Source organism: Anolis sagrei, chromosome 5 (assembly GCF_037176765.1).
Source record: "Anolis sagrei isolate rAnoSag1 chromosome 5, rAnoSag1.mat, whole genome shotgun sequence".
Lineage (NCBI taxonomy): Eukaryota > Metazoa > Chordata > Lepidosauria > Squamata > Dactyloidae > Anolis > Anolis sagrei.
Window position 1 is genome coordinate 62,050,235 of NC_090025.1, and position 27,342 is coordinate 62,077,576.

Here is a 27,342-nt window from a genome sequence, read left to right on the forward strand (position 1 = left end):
ATTGTGTTTGTCACTCTGTACTGTCTGCCAGATGGTAATAATTAAAAAAATATGCTGGGTGAGATGGATCTTTAGCAATGTTCTGAGCTTTCTTAAGGCTGAAGGACTTATAAAAGAGAGGAGAGGGCAACCAATGATTCTGTGTGCAGTAGTGGTGACCCTTTGGGGTGCCTTCCTATCTGCCACTGTGCAGTTACCAAACTATGCACAGATGCAGTAGGTTAGGACACTCTCTATAGCACAGCGGTACAAAGTCACCAGCAGTTTTTCATTCAGTTGTTGGTTCCTTAGATAGTACAATCTCTGCTGGGCTATCTTAACTAACACTACCGTATGAGTAGCCCAGGTGAGAGTCTCCTTAACAGTGACACCGAGGAACTTAAAACTGGCTATCCATGCCACTTGGTCTCCATTTATGACCAAAGGCTGGATTTCTGGTCTTTCTGTAGTCACGATGAGCTCCTTGGTCTTATTAATGTTAAGAACTAGATTATTGTCCCTAGACTATGAAGGCAGTCAATCGACCTCATCCCCTTCAGAGACAAGCCCCACCACTGTTGTACCATCAGCAAATTTGGTAATGATATTGCTATGATGGATTGGAGTGCAATCATATGTGTCTGTACAAAGAATAGGGCAGGGGACTCAACACACAATCCTGTGGCATCCCAGTGTTGAGAGTGAAAGCTGAAGAGGTATGATTATCTAATCTAACACTTTGGGAACGTCCAGACAAGAAGTCTATAATCCAGGAACAGATTGAATATGACAATCCAAGATCCGTAAGTTTTCATGCCTGTCTACGTGGGAGGATTGTGTTAAATGCGGAACTAAAGTCTACAACAATCATCGTCACATAGTTCCCCTGTTGACTGATTGAAAATCACATGAAAAACACCAGCCAATTGGCACAGTCTTTAAACACCTGGCCAGAAATGTCATTCGGTCCAGCGGCCATCCAAGGATTTTCAGCCCTCAAAACAAGCCTTACTTCATGCTCCTCCATGATGAGGTAAGGGCTGAAGCTGCCTATTGGCTGAATTCCAGCTACCTCTTATGGACTTACTTTAAAGCAGGTGAAAAAGTGATGCAACTCCCCTGCCGATGAGGTGTTCCCCTCAGCAGAAATGTCATGTGGTTTTGTTTGACACTGATTGTTTTTGTATGTGCATAAGAGCCAGAGTGGTGTATTGAGTGTTGAATTATTACGCTGGAAACCAGGATTTGAATCCCTACTCAACCACTTGGGCAAGTTACACTCTATTAGCCTCTGTAGTTACTACATAACGTTACGGTGTATTGAACTGCTTTTTCTGTCGATTTGTTGCAAAACATGTTTTGGTGCTTAATTTGTAAAATCATAACATAATTTGATGTTCAATAGGCTTATTATCCAACATTTTGCTTATCCAGCGTTCTGCTAGCTCGTTTATGTTGGATAAGCAAGACTTTACTGTATTTGAAAGTAAAAGTGGCCTTCCAATGGAACCAATTGCCTCAAGGGGTGATAAAATCTCTTGATCTCTTAAAAAAAAGGAGGCTGGATAGCTACCTGTTGGTAATGTTTTAGGTGGAGATTCTGCACTGAATAAGGGTTAGACTCAATGATCCATGAGTCCCCTTCACACTCTATGATTCTATGTGGATTCCAGCATCCTATGAGGCAGCTCTTGGGATGCTAAGAAAAACATGAAAAGAAGTTGGTCAGTGTGTGCAATATTGAGGACAATTGAGGTATTTGAGAAAATGCCAGATTTTCAAAGATGAATTTCACCTCTCCACTAGATTTTTCTACTGAGTCCTCCTGGAGCACAACTCCACATTTCTCTAGCCCATAAATCAAATGTCAACAACAGAGAGATAGAGAGAAATTGGTTGTGCTCTTGATCTTCCTTTCAGAATTTGAAAATTGATTTTTGTGTGTGTGTGGGGAGATTACATTTCCCAGGAGTCAGGCTGCTGACTGAGAGATTTGGGGATTTTCAAAAAGTATTTTCCCCCCTTCAATCTGTGGGTTTCTCTCCTGATCATGTAGTGTGTATCTTTAGATGGCCATATGTACAGTTGTCATGTCTAGAAACATTTTTTTTTAGATTTGTAAAGGCTATCAAAAGAGAAAAAAATGAGTCTGAATTATTCACCTTCTTTCTAAAGGTTATGGCATCCAGTTGTGGCCTTATCTAGTTTCACTTTCATTTCTACTGATTCATGATGGAAATTGGTTTTCTATAAATCAATGCAGTTTCAAAGCAGCATGCCAAAGCACTTTTTGGCTTGGGATTCGTTTGATCGCTATCACTTGTTTTCTACATAATGTGATTTAACAAATATAATTAAACTCGCTCCAGCTTAAATTGGCTTGGCCTGTTTCTTTTAATTCTATTAGCGAAAAAACTTAGATGTGAGCCATATCTCTTGGTTCATATTTCAAAGGGCTAGTTTCAAATGTGGCATGATTTTCTGTACTACTACTTGAACTGTTTGAAAATATTGGGTTTTTAAAGGTGTAATCTGTCCAAAGCATTTCCATGAAGGTTTAGCATTTGGGGGGGGGGGGGGGGGGAGAAGACCAATGTGGAATGCAGCATTTTCATTATTACTTTTAAAATACAGGAATTTGATTTGCACAAACAAAACCTGAGTATATCCCTTCAAGATGTGTAAATACCAAATCAAATAGGAGGGCTAATTGAAATATGACTTCAGTGGCAGAAAGTACTCTCTGCCCATCAAGTGAGGTCCCTTTCAATGTCAGGTTTTGATTCAGGGTTTATAAAAACTTGAAGAGAGAATCCAAGAAGAGAAGCTATAAGTAGCGGAGTTCAGATTTATTTAAATAGTATTTCTGCTTTTAAAATTAGAACTTCATTGTCATCTTTCTGGGTAACTGGGACAAATCAGTATTTATGGTCACAAAACTTCGACCATCATGTTTAGTTTGGCATTTGATTTTGGTGCTTTATAATTCCTTGTGATTCAAATGCACAGTAGAATCATAAGAGTTGGAAGAGACCTCGTGGGCCACCCAGTTTCCTCATGAAAATCCTGTTATATGACCCCTAATTTCTGCTAAATCCATAGCACAATATGGTTTATAAGTGGCAGAAGAAAGCCCAGTTCTCATCTCTTTTCCTTCTGATGGAAACATTAAGGCAACCAACATCTATCCAATGTGACATTCGTACCAAATAGAATCAAACAATCATAGAATCATATTTGGAATTCACCTTATGGGCCATCCAGTCCAACCCCCTGCCAGGAAGCATGAAAATTGCATTCAAAGCACCCCCGACAGATTGCCATCCAGCCTCTATTTAAAAGCCTCCAAAGAAGGAGCCTCCACCACACTATTCTATACAGTGGAGTAGTAAAATGGTGTCCCTTATATAAAATGACAAAATCAAGGTTTTCTTTTTGGATTTTCGGGGTGGGGGGAAGGTTAAGCCATATATAGTTGAATGTATTGTCGAAGGCTTTCATGGCTGGAATCACTCAGTTCTTGTGGGTTTTTTCGGGCTATATGGCCATGTTCTAGAGGCATTTCTCCTGACGTTTCGCCTGCATCTATGGCAAGCATCCTCAGAGGTGTGGTCACCTCTGAGGATGCTTCCCATAGATGCAGGCGAAACGTCAGGAGAAATGCCTCTAGAACATGGCCATATAGCCTGAAAAAACCCACAAGAACTGAGACATATATAGTTGAATTCGTGGATACAGAGGGCTGTCTGTTCTTGCTTGATAGGATGAGACTCAAGTCTTGTACTGTAACATTTCCTAAATGTGAACCTTATACTCAATATAACCCAATAAATGGTTCACTTCTAAGCATGTGCAGCATTGGAAAAATGAAGATCTAAAGTTTGTAGCACAGAAGTCACTATTGCGAATTTACCCCTGGAGTGATATGACAGACAGAAAGCGTTGACAATGGCTTGATGCAATCGTAGAATGAGAATAAATGCAGAATATTTTGCTATGCACAGCAGGTTTTCTTACTGATATTAATGAAATTGTATTATTATGAGGGATATAAAATGGAAATAAAGCATAAAAATAATAGAGCAGAAAGAGAAAATGCACTCTCACACATCCAAATGGTACCTCTCAAAGAACTGTAGTTGCCAAGCTACAGACACTGCTTTGTGTAGTGCTTCACAGTGCTCAGGCTTCTCCCCAGCACCCCTTTACTAAGCTGTTAATATCAGGGTTTGAATTATTTAGCCATCAAGTAAAGCGGTTTCACTCTACAGTACATGTTTGGGATCTGCAGGGGTTTGGAGTGAACATGGAAATCCTTAAATGGCTCCCAGAACATGGCATCTGTACTAAGGTAGGGCTCACCTAATCAACGAAGGACTCGTCTTTCCATCTCGTCATTTTTACTTAAACGTATACATACCCTGAAATTTGGTAATGAATGATGGCGAATACATATATGAACCCACCTAATTTTTTCAGTCTTGTTCATTACGTTAAAAATATTTTTTTCATTTCTCTACATTCAGAGAAAATATTTTTATGACTTTTTATATATAGTAACAAAGAAGGAATTAAGATGTTACTACTGATGTAACCCCCCTCTTTCCTCTTTCTCATAAACCTTGGCAACAGTAGACACCCTGTTGCCAGTACTGTATTTATGATGAGAATTCGAGTACAGCAAAATGCTTTTGTGTGCATGTGCTGGGGACACGTAGTTATTGCTTTATAGTATTTGTCTGGATTTTTTTTTGTTTGGTTGATTTGAAATGCATAATTTCATAAATTCCTGTTTGATTGAGGTACTTAATTGTTTCCAATATAATTGATCCCATTATGAAATGAATGATCTCATATTATGACTACGACTGTTTCAATTTAGTTCTAGTTTGAATGCTTGAAAGTGACTACAGCTTCCAAGTTGTTACACAAAATGTGTTTGATTTAAATATTGTGGAGCCAGAAAATCCTCTGCATCCATATTGCTTGGGCAATATTTTCATGTTCTCAAAACTTCATCACGTCTTTCACAATTAGCCTTCTAGCATTCTGAGGTTTAAATAATGAATGGATGAAAGTATCTCACATTTATTTAAATATACCTTGAGTACCTGGCATTGCCTGGGTTATTTGAAAAAAGCAGTTTTTTAACTGTACAGTTTTTTTTAAATTATACAAAATGCATAAGGTTGTAGGTGAATTACAACTCACATCATGCCAGGTTAATCCCGAAAAACTCCATCAGTACTTAAAGTTTGCTATGTTGAGCAAGTTTGCTCTAGATGCATCATCGGTGGGGTTCAGTGTGTTCTCTGGCTATAGGGTAAACTACAACTCCCACTATGGTGAGTCAGTCCCCTCAAACCCTTCGGTAGGTTGATTTAGTCATGGGGGTTCTATGTGCCAAGTTTTGTCCAGTTCCATAATTGTTGGAGGTCACAGTTTCTTTGGTTGTGAGTGAACTACAACTCCCAGAAAAGAAGGTCATCAATTCCCCCTCCCAATCCCCCACCCCACTCAAATAATCAAATTTTGGCATATCAGGTATGCGTGCCAAGTTTGGTCCAGATCCATCGGTGTTTGACTTCACAGTACTCTCTGGATGTAGGTGAACTACAACTCCACCAAGTCAAGCTGAATTTTCCCCCGAAGACCTCCAGTATTTTTTGCTGGTTATGGGGACTCTGTGTGCCAAGTTTGGTCCAATTCCATCTTTGGTGGAGTTCAGAGTGGTCCTTGATTGCAGGTGAACTATAAATCCCAGTACCTACAGCTCCAAAATGTCCAAGTCATTTCCTCACAAAACCTAGCAGTATTCAAATGTGGGCATATCGGGTATGCATGCCCAGTTTGGTCCAGATCCATAATAGTTTGGGTTCACAGTGCACTCTGGATGTAGGTGAACTGCAACTCCTATAAATCCCTCCATGGGGGTTCTGTGTGCCAAGTTTGTTCCAGGTCCCTCATTGGATTGCAGGTGAACTATACATCCCAGTACCAACAACTCCTATAAATCATGGTGAATTCTCCCCAAATCTCTAGGATGTTCAGTTGCTGATCAATTCCTCTGTTTGTTGTGTATCATAGAAAGGAATAGGAGAGGGTTAAGGGAGAGGCAGTGGGTCATGCAAGTTCCACACCAATGGAAAGAGTAAGAAACACCGGGATGTCTGTGGTGGAGGAAACACATAAAATCTAGAATGAAACTGTACCCGTATTAAAGCCTTCACCTGGGGGATGTTTGTGGAAGACATTGGCAGGGGTCTTGCCAGGCCCGTAGCCGGGTTTTCGTTTTGGGGGGGGGGGGCTGAAATTTTTTCAGGGGGGGTTCGGGGGGGCTGAGTTTCAGGGGGGGGGCTGAGTCTGAGTGAAAGAGGGTCTAGCCTAGCAAACCTTTTGTATCATTACCCCAATACCCCCATGCATATGGGATATATTGAGTATGGTGATCAGATCATGATATGAATAAACATAACAGTTTAAATAATGCACCAGTAAGGCCTTTTCGCGAACCACCATGAGAATTTCGGGGGGGGGGGGGGCTGAAGCCCCTCAAGCCCCCCCCCCCCCCCCAGCTACATGCCTGGGTCTTACACTTACATGTTCATGGAGCTCACTATAAATTGTAATGACATTGAAAGGAAGACCTTTGGTGTCTCCTGAGTAGTGGGAGCTATAGCTGTTTGTGGAGGCAGGAGCTGTTCTGTGTAAGTGGACACAGTGGCACACATACATATTTTCATGGATGTTATCTACCTAACTTCCTCTTTCAAAACTTTATTTTTGAAGGAAAGATCACAGAAATGTCATGGTAAATCAATGCAGATCAGCCTAGGGTTTTTTTTTGTTCTCCGTGCTTACAATGGAGGCTACAAAAGTGCTCAAGAACTGAACATTTTCAGAACTTTTAACAAGCTACACCAATTAAATATGTGTTTTAAGATTTTCTCTGGGCTTTGTTTATCCTTCTCTCTGCTATGAATTTAGTTCTTTTTCTTATATGTCTGTCACAGATTTCTGCCTTTACACGTGTGGGCGGATGAGAAATGTAGACACAGTTTAGTAGTAGTTTAGGAATAGTTTGTTTTGAATCGGACTAGAACCTCAGAAATCATCACCTTTAATCGTCGTTTGGTGTCAAAGACTCCAAATCACCTAATAATTAATGTATGGGAGGAAAAGAACGGAATACAAATAGGAAGCAAGTGTAAGAGGTTCTGTTGTATGTATATATACATCCACACATGTTTCACTCTTAAATAAGGGTGTGGGATTTTCTTTATTTAAGTACTTCACCAGAATTATATCAGTTTAACTTCTACCTCGGGGTCATCGGTTAGAACCACACCTCTGCAGCGTGCATATTATTCATTTGTGGTGCAATTTGGAAGGAATATAATAAAATAAGTATTATTTTAGTGATATATACAGAAAATTGTACCAATTGTCCCAGGTTCAAAAACCTATGAAATACAATGAATGACTGTAGCATCTATAAGAGCTGTCCTTGACAGATTGGACCTGTACAATGATTGTGACTCATGTTTATTCAATATGTAAGTCTCTAACTTATTATTGATTATTTTATCTGCTGAATGAAAGACCCATTGCTTAGACAGAATTTTAATTACAGGTTTTCCTTAAGGCAAGGAAATGCAGTCCTTCAGATGTTATTGAATCGCAACTCCCAGCATCCTTAGCCTGCATTCCAAATAGTGGAGGATATTGGAGTTGTAGTACAAGAACATTTGGAATGATGCATGATATCCATCCCTATACTTTGTCATCTCCTTGTTTTACACACATGGCCTTCTATTAAAATAGTCATTTGTAACATCAGCATTACATTCACTTCCTGCACAGTTCTATGCTGTGTACTCAGAAGTAAGTCCCAATGATGTCAATATGGTTTTCTTCAAGGGAAAGAGATACGGAATTGCAGCCTTATTGATATTAACCACGTTTCTCTGTTTATTTAACAGGCAAAAATGGCACAGGTTAAGCAAGTGGGACTGTTAGCTGCTGGGTGTCAGCCATGGAATAAAGATGTCTGTGCTGCTAGCGGGGATAGATTTGCCTACTGTGCGACTCTTGCTATTTATATATATCAGGTGAGGTTACATTTTCAGAATTCCTCTTGAATATTCTCCTTGTCTTGCTTGCTTACTCACCTTCCTTCAAGCTGTTCTCCATCTAGAAATGGTAATGAGTGCCAGAAAGTCATTTCGTTTGATACAGTGGAGGTTTTGTGTGAGATCAGTAGCCTTGGAGAAGGGTCTGTATTTACATATTCTTCAGAAATTTCATCCAGCAGATTCATTAGGGCTTACATTTGCATTGCACTGCACTTACGCATTTCCAAACAGAAGTGCATCCACAGTCATTCTGTGGAGTATCACAATCCCATTTTCTCTTTCAACTTCATATTCATACGAGCCTCAACCCAAAGTTTTCTTTAAGCTCGCTGCAGGGATAATCTATGCAAATAGTATTTCCCAGTTGGGTTTCCCAACACACTATTCTAATGTCTAATTTTGTGTGCGTTCAGAGCAAGGTATTATATCCCTCTGGATCACATCTCATTTCTTCCAAGGTTATCAGTGTCATGGGTGTCAATGTATTTTAACTCCTATACTCCTGGAAAAAAAATGTTTTAAAACAGTGTGGGATGAACCATTAGGATAGTGTAGCATTGCCCCATATTGGGCAGACTTACATTCAGTTTTGGAAATCTCTTCTCCTTCCCACCATTCTTTCCTACATTGCTCAGTATGGCCCCCAGACAATTCTGACAAGCTTTTCAATATGTATAGATTGCTGAAAGAGAATTGGAAGATCCTTCCTTCTCCATTAAAGTGTATAATTGAATTTGCCTTATAATCAGGTTCAGTTGCTCATAAGATGGCAATATTGCTTTACAAATACATACCATTTTTTGCTTTTAATATTTGCTAGAGTAACAAACAAAAGACAAAATATTTAAGAATGTAGTGAACTAGTTAATAATTTTTAACATATACTGTACAGTATTCATAAATTAAACCTGTCTTTATTTCGATAATATTGTCTTGTCTCTATGTGAATATAATTGAATGTGCATCAATTGGGCTTTATAGAATTAACTGTAGCAAGGGTTTGTATATGATTTAATTAAGAGATGTGGGGAGAAGGCAATATTTTAGAGATGCAGAGGGACCGCAGTAGCACAGTGGTTAAAACCATTAGCTGCAGGAAAAGCTGCTGACCAGAGGGTTAGCAGTTTGAAACTGCAAGTCGAGGTGAGCTCCTCACTGTCAACTCTAGTGTCTGCCAACCTAGCAGTTTGAAAGCATGCAATGTGAGCAGATCAATACTGTAGGTACCACCTCAGCAGGAAGGTAAATGGGCACCCCATGTAGACATGCCAGCAAAAAGATCAGAGATGCCTACAGACAGCAGGCTCCTCGGCATGGAAAAATGGAACAAGAGCACCTCCCCATGGCCGCAGTTGAGCATCGCCTCCAGACGCCAAAGATGAAAAGGGGAAGGCCTTTACCTTATCTGTGTATTGCATGTTGTTATTCATTGTGTAAAAGGCATTGAATGTTTGGCTTATATGTGTACTGTAATGTGCTCTGAGTCCCTCCAAGTGAGATAAAGCAGAAGGTTGTTGTTGTTTTTGTTAGGATGCCAATCAATCTGTCTCTGTTGTTTGAAATGACTTACCTTTATTTTTATTTTTATTTTCCTTTCAGTTAGATCATCGGTACAATCAATTCAAGTTATGGGGAATTATGTCTGAGCACAAGAAGACAATCACAGCCATTTCTTGGTGTCCCCATAACCATGATCTATTTGCAAGTGCGAGTGCAGATAATTTAGTAATAATTTGGAATGTGGCTGAAAAAAAAGTTGCTGGAAAACTTGACAGTACAAAAGGTATGTGAGAAACACAAGTCTAACACTTTTCAAAGCAAAAATAGTCAGCTAAACTTCATCATGAGCTAAATATACAGTTTCTTTTTGTTTATTTGAAACATAAGAAATAGTTTATTTTTCCAATTATTATTCCTTGTATTATTCTAAGTTGGTGTGTATTCTCTCAAATTTGCTTCAGAGAACCTTTAAAAAGTGGAAAGGGATCTGCAGAGAAGGAAATGATAAAACTCTTTCTGTTCACATAAACACCCAGCAAATGGAAGGGAGTTCTTTCATAAGCAGAAGGGCACCTTTGGCTCCAAACTCAGGATGAAATACTATTATATTATTCTCGGGCTGAAATAATAACCTATATATTTTTTGATTCCTCAATGTAGCGAAAGGGCAGTACTTTCCCCTTCTTTTTTCCTTGGGTAATATATTATCATGATTTATTTTATTTTGGTGAGTTTCCTAGACAAAATTCGAAATTTCAAATTTTTGTTTTGATTTATTTTACCTGATTTGAAAGTATCTATTGCAATTCTTACACAAATGTTCATTTTATTATATTTTGATATATTTCCTTCTGTGAGGAGCCCCAAGTGGCGCAGTGGGTTAAACCGCTGAGCTGCTGAGCTTGCTGATCAAAAGGTCACAGGTTAGCTTCTGCCAACCTAGCAGTTCGTAAACATTCAAATGTGAGTAGATCAATAGGTAGCGCTCCGGTGGGAAGGTAATAGCGCTCCATGGAGTCATGCTGGCCACATGACCTTGGAGGTGTCTGCAGTCAGCGCCGGCTCTTCGTCTTAGAAATGGAGATGAGCACTAACCCCCAGAGTCGGACATGACTAGACTTAATATCAGGGGAAAACCTTTACATTTTACTTTCTTCTGTGATAGTGATATATTTCTTCTTCTGTGATATATTACTTCCTTGCCTCTGTTTGGGCAGTCTTTACATATGTTTTTATTCAAAAGCATCAACTCAAAATGTTTTCATAGTGTATGCAAATATATGTAATGGATAGACACTCAAACATCATTTTATCATCATGGTGTAGATATTCATTCTAAGGGAAAAAAATAGGTCCCCTTCCATGCTGTCCTTATATCCCAGGATCTGATCCCAGGTTATCTGCTTTTAACTGGATTATATGAATCTCCACTGCCATATCATCTGGGATCAGATCCTGGGATATAAGGACAGTGTAGAAGGGACCTAGATAACACACAATTATTCCTTGGTCTTTTTGAAATTTCAGTTTATTTGGAATTTTTATTTGTAGGGTGAATTATACAATATAAAGACATACTATCGCCACTTAATTCTTAGTGTTAAATCTCAATATGTAGACTGGGGAGAAAACAACTCATAAGCTATCTATTTCATATGTTCATCACTTCGGCCCTGAGAATAAGGCAGCAAATGGCTTTTAGATTTTTAGATTTCTCTTTATGTTCCAGGTGTTCCTGCCTTTCTTAGCTGGTGTTGGAATGCAGGCGATACTATTGCATTTGTCTCCCATAGAGGTCCATTGTACATCTGGGCAATTTCAGGACCTGACAGTGGTGTAACTGTACATAAAGATGCTCATAGTTTTTTATCAGACATCTGTCTGTTTCGATGGCATCCGAAAAAGAAGGGGAAGGTAGTGTTTGGACACACTGATGGAAGTCTTTCAATTTTTCAGCCAGGTAAGGATATATCTTTGAAGACATCCAATACTCTATGGAAGGAAGGGATTCGTTATTTTGAGAGACATGAGTCTTTGTTGTTCATTAACATTCTTATTCACATATTACTCATGGAAAATCTGTGCAGTACAGAGTTGCTTTAACACATTAAAAAGCTTAATTAATATCAAAACTTGTAAAAAGTATTCCTGACATGGTGTACACTCACTGAGGACAGTCTAAGAAAGAATGTAATCATTTGTAATAAATTACACTGACTAAAAACAATGTAATCCACATATACATTCACTTTCATGTTTTATTTTCTATTTGAAAGGTAAAATACATTCCATGAAATACGAAATCAGTCATAAAACTACATTTTGGGCAGTCTGGTTGGAACAAGAGTCACTATTACAATTTTGCACGCTAGCTACAAACTACTTGTGATTTCCACAGATTTGCTTATATAAATAAGTTTCTACTAAAACTGATTAGTTGGATTAGTCCCTGTTTAGTGTCAATATGTGAGCATTTGTATGTGTCAGTGCAGTATGTACCTGATGGACATGAGGGTGTAGTGGTGTTTCTGTGATAGGATTAATCCGAATTATGTCATTGTCATTGACTTTACAACAAACCATTAGAAGCATATAAAAATGCCACCTCCCTCCCCCAAAGCAGAACAAATAGAATAAAATACTAAAGATAAAAATGTTGTATTTGTTGATATTGGCTTCGAGTCTGTATTTTAAATTTTACACATGTAATTAATAGGACATCATAGTGGATGTTCCTTGTCTTCCTCATCCCAACACTACAGAGCGTTGATTTGAGCACCAAAGAACAATTAATCATCTTCAATACTGTAATTTTACCTTGAGTCATTGTTGAGTAATTAGCACAATTATGAAATGTTTTTAATTGTTGATATTCCAGCACTTTGCTTATTGTATTCAATTCATTTTGAACTAATGAGAGCTTTCTGTATACTAATAATGGCACAACAAATGTATCCCAAACCGGGGGGGGGGGGGGGGGGGAGGGCGATGTAAGTGATGGTAGATAAAATTCCTTTTTAAAGCTGACCACAGAACGAATGTCTGCTGGATATTGAACATTGGAATTATGTTGGAGGACCTAAAGATTCCTAGAACAACTGCCTTTCTGTAAGAGGTTGACCACAGAGTTCTACAGAAAGACCTAGAGGTTCCTATACAGGTGTCCAGTCAGGAAAAATAAAACAATGTTGCATTTTTATTCATAGGTTTTCTGTTTTTGTGGTGGTCTCATATCTTTAGTTTCTGTGAATGTGAGGGTTGACTGTATGTTTATCCTGCAGTGCCAGCATTTTTTTGTTTAAGTTATATTTTTATCTTCCAAGGTTCTAAGAACCAGAAACATGTTCTTAGGCCAGAATCGCTTGAAGGGACAGATGAAGAAGACCCAGTGACTGCTCTGGAATGGGATCCTCTGTCAACTGATTATCTTCTTGCTGCAAATTTGCACAATGGCATCCGTCTCGTTGATTCCGACTCTCTCTCCTGTATCACAACCTTTAGTTTTCCTACTTCAGCAGCATCTGTGCACTGTTTAGCATGGGTTCCTAGTGCTCCTGGAATGTTTATCACTGGAGGTAAAATCAACACATTTCCACACATTGGTTTGTAAAACAGTAAAATAAGTGAATAATAATAACAATAACAATAATACATTTTATTCATTATCCACCTCTCCTGGTGGCTCGAGGCAGAGTGCAACAAATTCAAAACATATAAACATAAAATATATAATAAATTACACAGATAAAAACACAAAAATGTAAAAAAAACTTTCACTAAACACATACAGAGTTGACATATAGTAGCAATAGAAGGTAATTCAACATTCATGATTGAATGTTGATGGGGAAGGCCTACCGGAAGAGATGGGTCTTCAGTTGTGTTTTAAATTCTAACAGCTGATCTAGCTGTCAGAGCTCTTCCGGCAGGTCATTCTACAGTCTTGGGGTGGCTGATAAAAAGGCCCTCTGGGTGATGGCCACCAGTCATATTCTGACTGGTCGGTGTAAGCGTCCCCCAGAGGTCCTAAGTGTCCTAAAGAGTGGATTTTGCAGGAGAAGATGGTCCTGTAGGTAACCTGGACCCAAACCAAGTAGGGCTTTAAACTTCAAAACCAACACTGTGATTTGCCTGGAAACTAATTGGCAACCAGTGGAGTGGCTTTAATATGGATGCAATACTCTCACTCCTAGATGTTTATGTTACCAATGTGGCTTGCATGTTTTGAACTAATTGGAATTTCTGAACTTAGTACAGAGGCAACCCGATGTACAGCACACTGCAGTGGTTCAGCCTTGAGGTTACCAGCATTATCATCTTTAGTTCCTCAAATGCCGAGGGTGCAATCCATAGCAGTAATAATCAGTTTGTCTGCAGTTGACTTTATTATGATATGGATGATTAGTTAATTAAACGTAATGACAGTCATAATATTTTAAGAGGAATGAATATAGTTTGATAGCATAATCATGCTGTGAAAGTTGTATCTGTCTTTTCTTTGCATGGCTCTAGAACAGTCATGGGGAAACTTTTTTGCCTTGGGGCAGGCAAGATGGGAGAGGGCCTGTGAGAGGGTGAGGCCAGGAGGGGGTGGGGCAGGGGACAGATCATTCCCAGGTTGTCCTCCTGGCATAAGAATGGGACTGCTTGTTCCATCCTTATGCCGGGAGGAAAATGAGACATGCAGCAACTGCCCTGATCCTCCTCCTCATCCTCCCCTGATCTTCAGGCTGTCCTCTTGGCATTATGCTGGGAGGAGGGCGAGACAGGTGATGGCCAAGAGCACTCCAGAGAGCTCTCAGCCGCTGTGTGTTTTCCTCGGGCTGTCTTCTTAGCATAAGGACGATCTGCCCCCTCCCTCCTAAGCTTTCGAAAAAACTGAAAACTTGGCTCGTCAAGCAAGTTTTTGGAGCCTCAGCTTAATCAGATAAACCTGAATTAGAAAACGATCTAGGAACAGCCAAGACAATGGAACGGATGAGGACTGAATATGACAACATAGTTTAAATTTTTTTATTGTTTACTGGTGTTATGTTTTCAGATATAGTGTAATGTGATGTTTTATTTTTATTGATGTATGTATTTTATATATGGCATCGAATTGTGCCAATTGTTCGCTGCCCTGAGTTGCCTTTGGGCTGATATGGGCGGGGTAAAAATGATATAAATAAATAAATGCCGGAAGGAGGACAAGACATGCAGTGGCTGAGAGTGCTCCAGAGGGCTCTCAGCTGCTGTGTGCCTTCCTCCCACGTCCTTTCTGCATAAGGATATGGTGGGCCACCATGTCTTTATGCTGAGAAGACAGGGAAAATGTGAAGGGCCCAAGGTAAGTGCCCAGGGGGCCGCATCCGGCCCCCAGGCCTTAGTTTGCCCATGTCTGCTCTAGAAAGTCTGGTGACTCATTTGGTGCATAATAGGGAGTTCCAATCTGATATGAAAACATGCTCATGAACTCTATGAGTTCAGTTTGGAAGTATGTATTTATGGTGTTAGTTGTGGAACAAATCTCACAGCATGGAAATTTTTGTCTTCATCTGTAACACTTTATGAAAGTCAACATACACTCCTCTTCTGCTTTGTTTGAAGAAAAAATAACTGCTAAAGAGATGGTCCGTGTCCATCTCTCTAGCACTTTTTTATCTATAAAAAGTATGAATAACTGTTAACACAAAGATCTCCAAAACAATTAAGGATATCACTAGTTGTTCAAATTATTGGATTATGGACTTCAATCAGAAATGGATTTTGTCCTTTATAATACAGATTCTCAAGTGGGTGTCTTGCGTGTTTGGAATGTATCACGAACAACACCAATAGATAATTTTAAACTGAAGAAAACTGGTTTCCATGGTTTACATGTTCTTAGTTCTCCTCCAAAGAAAAAATGTAAGTGTTTGATTTTGATTTTTAATCCCTGCCTAGAAAATATGTATCTAATCATTGCATGAATCACTTATGATATGATAAATAAATAAACTGCATGAATGCCTCACTTGAGTTCTGCACTTGTACATTGTTATATCTTCAACAGGATATGGATCAGTGAATAGCTGTATGGTCCTTAGGAGACCAAGATTCCTTCCTAGTATTATTGGAATAAATCAAAGATTCTCATAAAATAGATGTTTTTAAAATGTGGTTCTTTATATACTGTCTTGCAGAGTTTTAAAAGTCCATAACTGAATCCCTTCTAGCTTTGCAAAAGGAGCAACCCAACATTCTGCTCCTCCTAGCTAAAATCTTGGAAGATACTTTTACCAACGCTATTTGTTGTTTGTTTGAAGACTTACAAAGATTAGTTAGTGGAAGGGCTGTGTGCCAAACTAGACATGAAATAATTGCAAGAATGTGGTTAGGTGTCTGATGACCTTAATACACTGACGAATAGGAGAAAAGAGTGAGGCTTTATTTTCCTTCTATAATCTGAGTTAAAAATTGCCTCTTAGAAGTGAATGTTTGTATTTCAAGAAGAGACATTTACATCTCTTTCAAAATAATACACTTGCAACCAGTTTGTTGACTGTAGTTTAACCTTACTTCCATCCACTGCTGACTATTGGAATTTGCTAATGAGTTTGTCTCTTCTCATTATTCCCACCGTTACAACCTTGATCCCTTCTAATCTCCACTTGGTCAGCATTGGTTTCCAGCCAGTGTTTGTTTCCAAAGTCTTAGGATTCATACTCAGTTCACTGTTGTAATAGCTCCTCCACCCCACTTGTTTCCAGCTTCTAATTTCTAGTCCACCAGATGTTGTTGGACTGTAACTTCCACCAACTCAAGGAAATTAATGAGGGATGATGAGTTTTTCACTCTCAACTGTTCCTAGAGGACTACTAATTGCCTGACCAAATGCAAATGTTCTGGAAGAACAGCTAGGAAAGGCAGGCATCTTTGCAGTGTTATATTTTGCTCAGTTCAGAGGCCATATCCCATAATATAATTAGCAATGAACATATTCTCTTAGCTCATTTTTGCTGTTCATTTATTTTCAGACCTATTTACAACTCATTGGTGGCCCTGGATTGCTAAATATAATTTTGACTATGAAGCAAAAATTAATTTATCTAACTTTTTTTCTTTGTACTTAATGAAAAAAGCAAGAGCATGCATTACCAACTTGAGTATGGAAAAATGTTGTTTTATTAATAATATCCAAAAAAATGTTCTTGGTACAAATAGAGGTATGAAGAATTCATAGAAGAATGCATATGCACTGTACAACTATGCTATAGAATGTTATGGAATCATGAGAGTTGTAGTTTTACAACTGTCGAAGAATACTGGTGCCTCGCCAGACTACAACTCCAAAAATTCCACGGCCTTGAGCCATGGTAGTTAAAGTGATGCCAAACTGCATTAATGTTACAGTGTAGATGCACCCTAAGACATAGCTATTTTAAAACAGTTATTAAACATACAAAATTGTTAAATTGAAACTCTTAAGATAGACACCTTGCAACAATTCTTAGCATAGGTCCATGATGGTGAACCTATGACACGCGTGTCAGCACTGACACGCATAGCTATTTTTGATGACACGCAGACACATGCGGCCACATACAGAGAAGTACACCTTATAAGAGCCAATCTAATTCCATCCTTAAATTTTCTTATTTAAACTATAAATATTGCAAAATTATGGGTTTTTTCTCGAAGTGACACTCTACCCAAGTTATGCTCAGGTTTTTGGCAAATTTTGACACATCAAGCTCAAAAGGATGTCCATCATTGGCATAGGTTAACATTTTTGTAATAGCATTTATCGTTATATCAAGCTGTAATTCAAGTGACAAATTTGTTATTAATTACATAGCGTAACCTTCTAGGTATCAGGGGCAGATGGTCAATAATACCGCTGTTTTTAAAAAAAATGGAAAATATAAAAGTGATGCTAATATTTTTTATCTTTTAATTCAGCATTTTCTTCACCTTCTAAAAATCATCACATGTCATCAACAAGCGAAGCTGTTCCACCCCCATCTCTTACTCAAAACCAAGCATTTTCTCTACCCCCGGGACATGTGGTGTGTTGTTTTATGGATGGTGGAGTAGGACTTTATGACATGGGAGCCAAAAAATGGGATTTTCTTAGGGATCTGGTAAGTTTGCTGGTTTTTGATAGGTTGACGAAAGTTCAGTTCACATATTTAAAATCATCCAGAAATGTTTCTGTACTGTGGTTGTATGCATATGCAAAATATTGTGTGTGATCTTAGTCATGATTAGACACGTTTCTATAGGAAAAATAATTTACAGTTTCAGTTTCTACAATAATCAAGTAGGAATGATTCCCAGGTGGTTGTTGCTGTTCCATGCTACAGGATGCACTGTATTCTCCACCTGCATTCATCCCAGGAGATGATGTAAATCACCTCATGGTGGAAAGTTACAAGTTTTGTAAACAGCCTTAAGATAGTAATCCACTAAAATAATTGAGAAAATACAAGTAGTTTTCAAAATTACTGCAAAAAATACTTTTGAATAAAAAAATAGCTTAAGAAGAAGGTATGGCTCAGCAGTACTACATGCAAAAAAGACCTTGAGATTCAAGTTGATCATAATTTGAACATTCTGCAAAATGATGCTGCAGCAAAGTAAATTCAAACAGCTGATCCTATTAATAAAATCTGTTTATAATGCAGTTTCACTCTATTAATATCCTACCCTCTTAAACTTCATTTTTCCCAGGTCTAGAGTTTTTTCTATATAAAACAGTACCCCATTAGTTTTCTTATAATAGCAAGTCATATATAGCTTACCTATTTTTTCTTGCTTCAAGATATCCTTATCTTTGTCTAGTAAGTCTTATTCCTGAAAACATGCTATATCCAACTTCATTTTATACAAATAATGAAAACCATTCTTTCATTTCAACCTGTTCTTCATTCCTTTAACATTAAGAGACATATTTTAGGTTATTTGACATTTATTTAGCCAATTAATCTTTACCCTCTCACCTCCCTACTCCTCAACCTCACAAAATCAAATGATCCCTGTACATGTCCCTGCCCTCCTCACTCAGTTACAGAGCTGCCCCTTTCTCCATCTCCTTCTCCTCCTTTTCCTCCTCCTCCTCTTCTCCCTTTTCCTCTTCTGTGGCCTCTTTTGTTTCTGCCTCTTTGCCACCTTGTTCCTTTTGATGTTTCTGCTTCTTTGCTGTCACCCCTTGCAGCATCTGATATCTTCTTCTCTGTTGTTGGGCCTCCTCTTTTCCATCTTCTTCTGTAAACTCTTTATTGCATTTCCTCAAAAACTGTTCTGCTTTTGAGGAGTCCAGACATGCTAATAGTAGTATTTCAAAGCGAAAGCTGACTACCCCAAACTAAACAACAAACTATACCAGGTCTCTCACCCATACTTTGTGGACAGTGTTTTATATTAGAAGGTATAGACCTGTGCCTACCCCAGAGCTTTGTTGGGGTGCAAGACTCTAAAGCACAAGACCATGATACATGTAAGTGAATCCACATTTGAGTATAAAGAACTGAGTGATTATCCTACTAAAAACCTTGGAAGATTCTAAATGAGGCATAATAAGCTCCAGAAAAGTGTGCTGTATCCAGTTGTTCTAGATTCAAGACGTTGTCAAGCTTTTTGTAGCATGCAAGGTCCTTGTTCTTCATTCATTTCAGTCTATATTGGCTTTTGTTCAGACAGGCATTTAAGTTGGCAGTACATTGTGCCAAAGAAAGCATTTGGCCAGACACAGTTCTGACAGTGACTGTTGACATCTGACAGGTGTTGACATACCAAAGAAAATATACAGGATTAATTTTAGGAATATTAGAGATTTGTTTTTCATTATTGTTGGGCTTATGGTGGAGACACAAATAATCATATTAAATGTTTTTATCATTTGTGACAACCCAATAAAAGTGATGGTGACTCAATAAACTCTTGTTTCAAGCAATGGGTGCTTTTGAAGTATTTCCAGTTATAGCTGGAGATGAAATAAGAAATGTCAAGCTGAACACTGCAACTTTTAGAATGGTTTTTTTATCCTGATTTTTCAAAAAACATATTTCCCTGTTATTTTAATGTTCAGTTTCATTTGTACTGAACCATACATTATTGTGTCTTGACTATAGTTAACACATATCTTGCTCACTATATATATATATATATATATATATATGGTTGGCTAGAATGATTATTTTAAATTTAGCTAAGTCTGACTAGTATAAATATTGGAACAATATTACTTCAATAGTAAATTGCATTGGCTACCTATCCAAATACAACATGCTTTTATTTTAAAACCCTAAATACTTCGGAACCCCCTAGACCAGTGGTTCTTAACCTGTGGGCCTCTAGGTGTTTTGGCCTCCAACTCCCAGAAATCCCAGTCAGTTTACCAGCTGTTAGGATTTCTGGGAGTTGGAGGACAAAACATCTGAAGACCCATAGGTTGAGAACTACTGCCCTAGACCATTAAGTTGTACTTTTTCCCATACTAATTTAAAAAAAGTAAATGATGAGACATTGAGAAAAACTGTTTGTATGTGTTCTATGTTTGTATATTGCTGGGGAACAGTAATATAAATACTGGAAAATCAGTAATTATCCCTTTGTTTTAGTATTTGTCTCTTCTAGGATATAAGAAACTATGGTGGAAATATCAATGGATAAAGCTTTCCAATTAATGAATATAATTTGTAAAATAGTTTTTTACAATGGGGCTTACCTTTGTTCTAGGGTCATGTTGAAACCATCTTTGATTGTAAATTCAAACCTGATAACCCTGACCTTCTAGCCACAGCATCATTTGATGGAACAATAAAGGTGTGGGATATAAATACTTTAACAGCTGTCTACACTTCTCCTGGCAATGAAGGGGTAATATATTCAGTTTCATGGGCTCCAGGTAAGATTTTTTTCATCCATTTCTGAATAGCCTATATCTAGCCTATATCTGCATCAGACCTGCACAACCTGTGGCCCTCCAGGTGTTTGGAACTACCAAAGACCTAGCCAGCTTGTTGAGTGATCAAGAATTCTGGGACCTGAAGTCCAAAACACCTGGAGGGCCACAGATTTTGCAGGCCTGGTCTATAGATATAGAGATACATATGGATATAGATAGTTCTTCTCTGTTAAGATTTTTGAGAGACGTAGCATTTTAGGTTTACTTAATAGATGTTAGTTATCTTACCAATCTCAGTTAGTGTGTGGCAGTGGCGACACTTCATAGTACATCAATTTTAAAATGTAATTTAGCTGCCTGAGGCTGTAATTTGGCACTTCATTTCTCCACAAAACATTGCCACACAAGGTAAAAAGAAATTATGTATTTCCAAAAATTAATAGGACATGATTTCCCAACATTCATTACCGAGCTCAGTTCTTAACCAGTTAATTATCAATCCTTTGCCAATCAACCAACTTCAATTGCTAGTCTTTTTTTCTTTCTCACTTTCTCTCTCTGGACCATATTATCCCACTGACACATACACTAAAGATCAGTCTCCCAATTTCTCTTTCACCCCATCCTTCCATTTTTATCTCTTTCTTTTATCTTTCTGTCTCTTCCTCTCTTTTATTTATCGTTGAGGCTTACCAGGCAGATATACCAGCTGGGTCCTCTTTCCTTTCCTTTCCTTTCCTTTCCTTTGATTTCCTTCTGAATGGAATATTAGAAAGTAAACCATCACATTCCAAATAGCTTTTTCTTTAGGTATACTTGTTACCTTGAGGCATTGTTTTGAAGGCCTGGAAATGATTTTGCAATGTGAAGTTGGCCTTCCAAAAATGGTTGCTGTTGGATATTTTGGGGTGCAATGGGAAATTGTGGAGGGCAGAGGATTTGCAAGTGCAGAGCTGTCTGGGCAGTGCATCAACCTTGGGCGGCACATTGGAAAAGAGATACAAATGATGAACCAGTGTAGATGACTTTTTGTTGAAAGGGAAACTTTCAGGTTCAAATCTGTGAATTGGGGGTATAAGAGAATGGAAGAAAACATTGAGAACACACCAGTGAAACAAAATAACAGTTTATAGTATTCCATTTTGACAATATTAAAATGTTGAAACTATACATTTGACAAGCAGAAGGTTTTTTAATATGCTATAACTCCTATAGGAAAAAAAACTATGAAGAAATCACATTCTTTTTCTAGTTGAGAGAATGTAAAGCATGTAGTTTGGGAGAATAGTGGCATTTTGATTCAGGAAAGTGTGGTTTTAGATGGAAGAATGGATGTTAGATGTACAATCTTCTACCACTGTTTACTTGATTATTTCTTCCTTAAAGGAGACTTGAACTGCATAGCTGGGGCAACTTCCAGAAATGGTGCTTTCATCTGGGATGTTTCACGGGGCAAAATGATCACCCGTTTCAGTGAGGTAAAATAAAACTTGCTTTTCAAGTTTTAAAAACATGAGTTAAAAACGCCCTATAATACTTCTTCATGTTAGTCAGAGTGATGCTTTATTATGGGAACTTAAACATCTAACTACTGAACTATAGTTGATATCAAGCTAAATGGAGAAACTTTGTGTATGTGTGAAAGCAAGGATGGATATAATCCATTCCACGAAATGCATGCGGCCCATGGATCCTACCAATCACATTTTTGTGCTTTTGATAAACTTCCAATCAGATTTTATTAATATAAAGGGACCAAGATCCCATATCATCAACTGTATAGAAGTTGCCAAACGTAATGTGATCTCAACACAAGTTGTGATTTCAAGTGCTTGCGTAGCGGCTTTACTGGAATCTAGAACAAGTTTATTGATACATTTTAGTATAAGTAATGTTTGTCAGTAGAACGCGCTATTTAATATTCTGGTTTCTTTCTTCTGTAACCAGTGCCAGTCTGTGTATTTTGTGGCAATCTGCTTTTTATCGTGACGGAATGCATTCTGGGAGGGATATATGCATACTACATTCAAAGGCTCTGGAAAATGCTAGGAAATTTTTTTAGGAAAAAAAGGAAGATCATAACCAAATTTATAAATAAGAAAAAAAGGAGTGAATTATTTCTTATTGATAGGCATTTTACATTTTTTGAAGCATGGAAAGAATGGAATCTTCTGCATTGCATGGAGCCATAAAGATTCCAAAAGGATAGCAACCTGTAGTGGGGATGGATTCTGGTGAGTGATCATTTAGAGACAACCTCAACATTTGCCAAAAACATTTTGTTTGTTTTGTTTTTCAAAAAGTATAATTAAATAACATATCTGAAATGTTTTTTATATAAAACATATGCAAGTTTCTAATTTTTATTTCTTTATTGCCATTCTTTCAGTATTATTCGAACCATTGATGGCAAAGTTCTTCACAAGTACAAACATCCAGCTGCAGTTTTTGGCTGTGATTGGAGTCAAAACAACAAGTAAGTTACTTTTCTATAAACTTTCTCCTATTATTTATCTCATAATTTCAAATACTACGTTATAAAACAAGCTTGTTCTAATACGAGTGGAATGTCATTGCTGCTGTGATCTACTGTGTTTCCCCAAAAATAAGAACTGTGTTATATTTATTTTTCCTCAAGAAGACACACTATGGCTTATTTTCAGGGGATGTCTTATTTTTTATTAAGTATGGTACAATAATCTGCATTTATTCAAATTTATTCAGTGCTGAGTAAAACAGCAGCCACAGCTTTACTTCTTTCCCCTGAGGACACACAGTATCTAAACTAGAGCGTCCTGCTCTTCACTTCACTGAGGAGACTTCCCGGGGGATGGGCCAAAGGGAAGCAGCGCCACCAACCATGGCCCTGTTGGAGTTGGCGACCCATTCCCTCTTTCCACTCTTTCACTCACTTGGGGAAGAAGGCTTGCCTTGCCTGGCCCGAAGGGAAGAAAGAACAGAAGGAGGAAAAAAAAGGAGGAGGAGGCAGGAAATGAGTGGGAGGGAGGCCCAGACTTGCCTCCGCTGTGGAAAGTTCTTTGATTTCACTTTCTTTGTCTCCCTCTATACCTCAGCTTGTATCACTATGTTTTGTTTTCAGGGTATGGCTTATATTGTGTAAATGCTTAGAAATACTGCTACGGCTTATTTTATGAGTATGTCTTATTTTCGCGGAAACACGATAGTTCAGTAACATCATGAGCTTATTAAAATTTGTTCTAGATCGGGGCAGCCTAGAGATGGCATTGTTATGCCCTTCAAAACCGCTTTGCAGTACAAAGTTCTCTAATGTGGATGGTCTGCTTTGATAATCTGGATTATATGGCGGTGTAGAAAGGGCCTTAATGAATATTCTTTGGTGCCAATCTTTGACCTATTTCTACCCATTTTTGTTCCCTTTCTTTTCCCTTCCATCTTTATGGTTAATATTTTTCCTTTAGCTTGCACAGTTGAACATAGTTGTAGTGAGAGAAGAGCCATGGAGCTTTGCTTACTTCTTTAGCAAATACAAAGATGACCTTTCCTTTTGAAACCTCTTTTTATCATTATAACAAACAAAAAAGTTTGTTTTATAAGAGAAAAGAGACATTGACTCTTTGTTCCCTTTTGTTTGCACAAGTCTGTCTATAGTTGCAGAATAAAAGAAAACAATTTGAGGAAGCCTTTTTAATGGTCAGCTTTTATTTCCTGACTCCAATAAAAAAATAACAGGAGTTCATTTAAATGGAGCAACCAGAGCATATCAATTCCCCTTTGCTGCATAAAGCTTCATGGGAAACAGCATGGGTTTTTTTTGTCCTAATATGTTACCATTAGCTGGGATTTTAAAACTCATAATGGCAAAAACAGTAGGTCTGTGGGATTATTTTTATGCTATTATTTATAAGAGCAATCACTGTGACATAGCAAGTGACTGCAATTTCAGAAAATTGCTTGCTAGTGTGCAAGTAAGAATTTTGCAGAATGTCTTTATTATACATTTAGTTTTGTACAGATTATACAACAGAACATGACTCTGGGAGACTGAAAGGTCCTATTTGGGTATTCCTATATTGATAAATTTTACTTCATATTTGTGCATGTTAAAATAAAATCCGTATTAAAAGCAAATATTTTTTCTTAGACTGCATTTTTATTTCCAGTTGAAACATTGTGCCCGGAACATTGTGCCAGACAAATGTTCAGCAGTTAAAAATAAAGTTTCTGAAGTACAGAAATCTGTGAGCCAAACAAAAATTCTTAAAGGATCATTAGAAAGGATCTGTATCAAAGATCTTCTGACATTCTTTATGCACAGCTCCTTTTCTTAGGCAATGCACCTAGCACATGTAAAATGGGTATTGAGTGATAAAAAGTACAGTATAACTTTAGAAGAGGTTTTTTTAAAAAAAAATCTATGTCAGAAGTGACTTGAGAAACTGCAATCACTTCTGGTGTGAGAGAATCTGCCATCTGGAGACATTGCCCAGGGAACGCCCGGATGTGTTACCATCCTATGGGAGGCCTTTCTCATGCCCCCACATGGAAAACTGGGGCTGACAGACAGGAGCTCACCCCATCTCGTGGATTCAAACCGCCGACCTTCAGGTCAGCAGTTCAGTTGGCACAAGAGTTTAACCCATTGCACCACCACGGCTCCTTTTAGAACAGGTAGTAGTGCATCATTTAAACACCAGAATCACAGGAGTTGATATAACAGTAGAGGTTTTGTGTAAATGAATTTTTGGGCTCTTCTTCTCTCATGGAAAGAGCCATAGGTTTGTCTGAATAAGTATTTTAAAATAAATAGAAAGATGCAGAGGTTGGGAAAGTTGCTTTTTTGAACCACAGTTCTCAAAATCTCATCACTATGGTATCCAATATCACAGGGGGATTCTAGAAGGAATTTGTTTGAAAAAAGGAACTTTTCCTGGTTGTAGAAAGATGGATGAGAAAGACCAAAGTACTGCACAGTCTCACCTTCCCCCTCTGCTTTGCTGATTGGATGAAGATTTTGTCCATTAGAGGTAACATCAGAGATGCATCTAATTCAAGAACAGTAACAAAGCAATAGTTAAATTGGATATTTGAAATAAAAAAGAAATGCAAAGTTTTCAAAATATTCCAATTTTTTCTAATTCTAGAGTCTTTGAAACACTAAATTATAATGATTTCTACAGATGATTGTCTTTCTTTTTGCAGAGACATGATAGCTACTGGATGTGAAGATAAAAATGTCCGTGTCTATTATCTAGCAACCAGCTCTGATCAGCCTCTGAAAGTATTCAGTGGTCATACTGCAAAAGTGTTTCACGTAAGATGGTCTCCTCTGAGGGAAGGTATCCTCTGCAGTGGTTCTGATGATGGGTGAGAATTCTGGGCTGAAATTGTGGTGGTGTGTGAAATATAAACCTTTAGTTTTTATCCATGACTATAAAACCTTTAATTCAGTAGTGGATGAGTGGTACTTGATGTTAATGCTGTTCAATTTTTAAAATAATATTTGACTAACATTCAAAATATGATTATTCAATTTTATATCCAGTTTTTCCTGCAAAACATGTTCTTAAAATAAAGTGAAGGATTGGTCTTAGAATGATCCTTGCTCTTATGTTCTGAGAAGTCCTGTATTGCTGATGTCTCTTAAGCTCTTATTGTGCTTAGAAATTGGTTTTGTAATTAGTGGGATGATGGTGGAAAGTAGCATGTTGGACCTTGCAGGGAAATATTAATCATTAGCTAAATCTAGATCTGCTCAACAACCACTTGATTCATCACGATAACTGTGGCTTTCTTGGGAGTCAGTTGCCTCCCATCTGTGTACTGTGATCAGTCAAATGTTTGATTAATTCATAAAAATACAGCCGTAAAGCAATCACTGTACAGTTTTATTTTGTTGCACTAGAGCCCTGAAGCCTCTTTTCACCAAAAAACCACACACTGTCCAGATAATCCAATGTAAGAGTTTATTAAAAGCAGAGTATAATAAAAGCTGGATATATGAAAAGCAAGCAAATATAAAAAAAGGAATCAAAGTTTACCAGGTTATGTTCATAAAAACCGAAAGTCCCAAAAATCCTTTCAGAGCAAGTCTCTAAAATAATTCCAGCTATAAATGCAAGAACAAGGTACATAAATCCAAGACAGCCAAAACTATGCCATTCAAAGAAAAGGTACATAAATTCCAGGCAGGCAAAACCATGCATTGCAAGATCAGAACACAGGAACAGCTTGACACTTGGTTACATGAATTTCACAGCTCTTGACACCAAGAGGTCTATATCTAAATGCAGTGTTGCTCTCACAACCATTGTATCAACATAAACCACTTTTAAAAGCAAAAAAAAAATTCTCCCATGAAATCATTTTTTTTTTTTGCGCCTGCTCCCCTTATCTCTGAGCTGCTTGGAGAAGTGTGTCCTTTATTGCCAGCCCCGTTGTCTTATCTCTAATCTCTCTGACCTTGACAAATGTTTGTCTTCCCTAATTTCCTTGGACTTCACTTCTGGGAATAGCCATATCCGTTCTTCTGGGAACCTTAAAATTCCAAAACGTTTCTGCCAGGAGATTCCAAAACATTTCTGTCTGGGCCCTCTGAATCTCTCCCAGCATCCCTAGCCTCATCTTCCGAACACTCAGAATCTGACCAGGTCACAACATATTACCTCCATCTTTATTCACTTTCCTTCAAGTCCCAGGAAAAGCTGGAAGTATATCTTTTAATTATATAGAGATGAAGGTTTGGGGAAAAGTCACCACTGCTGGGACTTCTGTAGTGATTTTACAGCTGTCTAGATTTATCTGTAGGGAACAAGAGAAGAAATGTAGAAAAATTGAGGTGTTGTAAGGGTTATACTTGCTTTTATTACTACTACTGCT

General features: G+C 37.9%; 1 protein-coding gene across 4 annotated transcripts in view; it reads left to right on the plus strand.

The window, feature by feature from the left end:
- Positions 1–27,342, plus strand: part of WDR17 (WD repeat domain 17) — a 71,027-nt gene that overhangs the window by 16,236 nt on the left and 27,449 nt on the right. For all 4 annotated transcript variants that reach the window (XM_067468725.1, XM_067468724.1, XM_067468726.1 and 1 more), the window contains exons 2-12: positions 7,962–8,090; positions 9,714–9,897; positions 11,344–11,574; positions 12,938–13,189; positions 15,381–15,503; positions 17,538–17,719; positions 20,316–20,484; positions 21,871–21,962; positions 22,636–22,718; positions 22,874–22,960; positions 25,666–25,830. In XM_067468725.1, coding sequence (XP_067324826.1) covers positions 7,968–8,090; positions 9,714–9,897; positions 11,344–11,574; positions 12,938–13,189; positions 15,381–15,503; positions 17,538–17,719; positions 20,316–20,484; positions 21,871–21,962; positions 22,636–22,718; positions 22,874–22,960; positions 25,666–25,830 — 1,691 coding nt within the window. In that variant the 5' untranslated portion in view covers positions 7,962–7,967. The remainder of the gene's footprint in view (positions 1–7,961; positions 8,091–9,713; positions 9,898–11,343; positions 11,575–12,937; positions 13,190–15,380; positions 15,504–17,537; positions 17,720–20,315; positions 20,485–21,870; positions 21,963–22,635; positions 22,719–22,873; positions 22,961–25,665; positions 25,831–27,342) is intronic.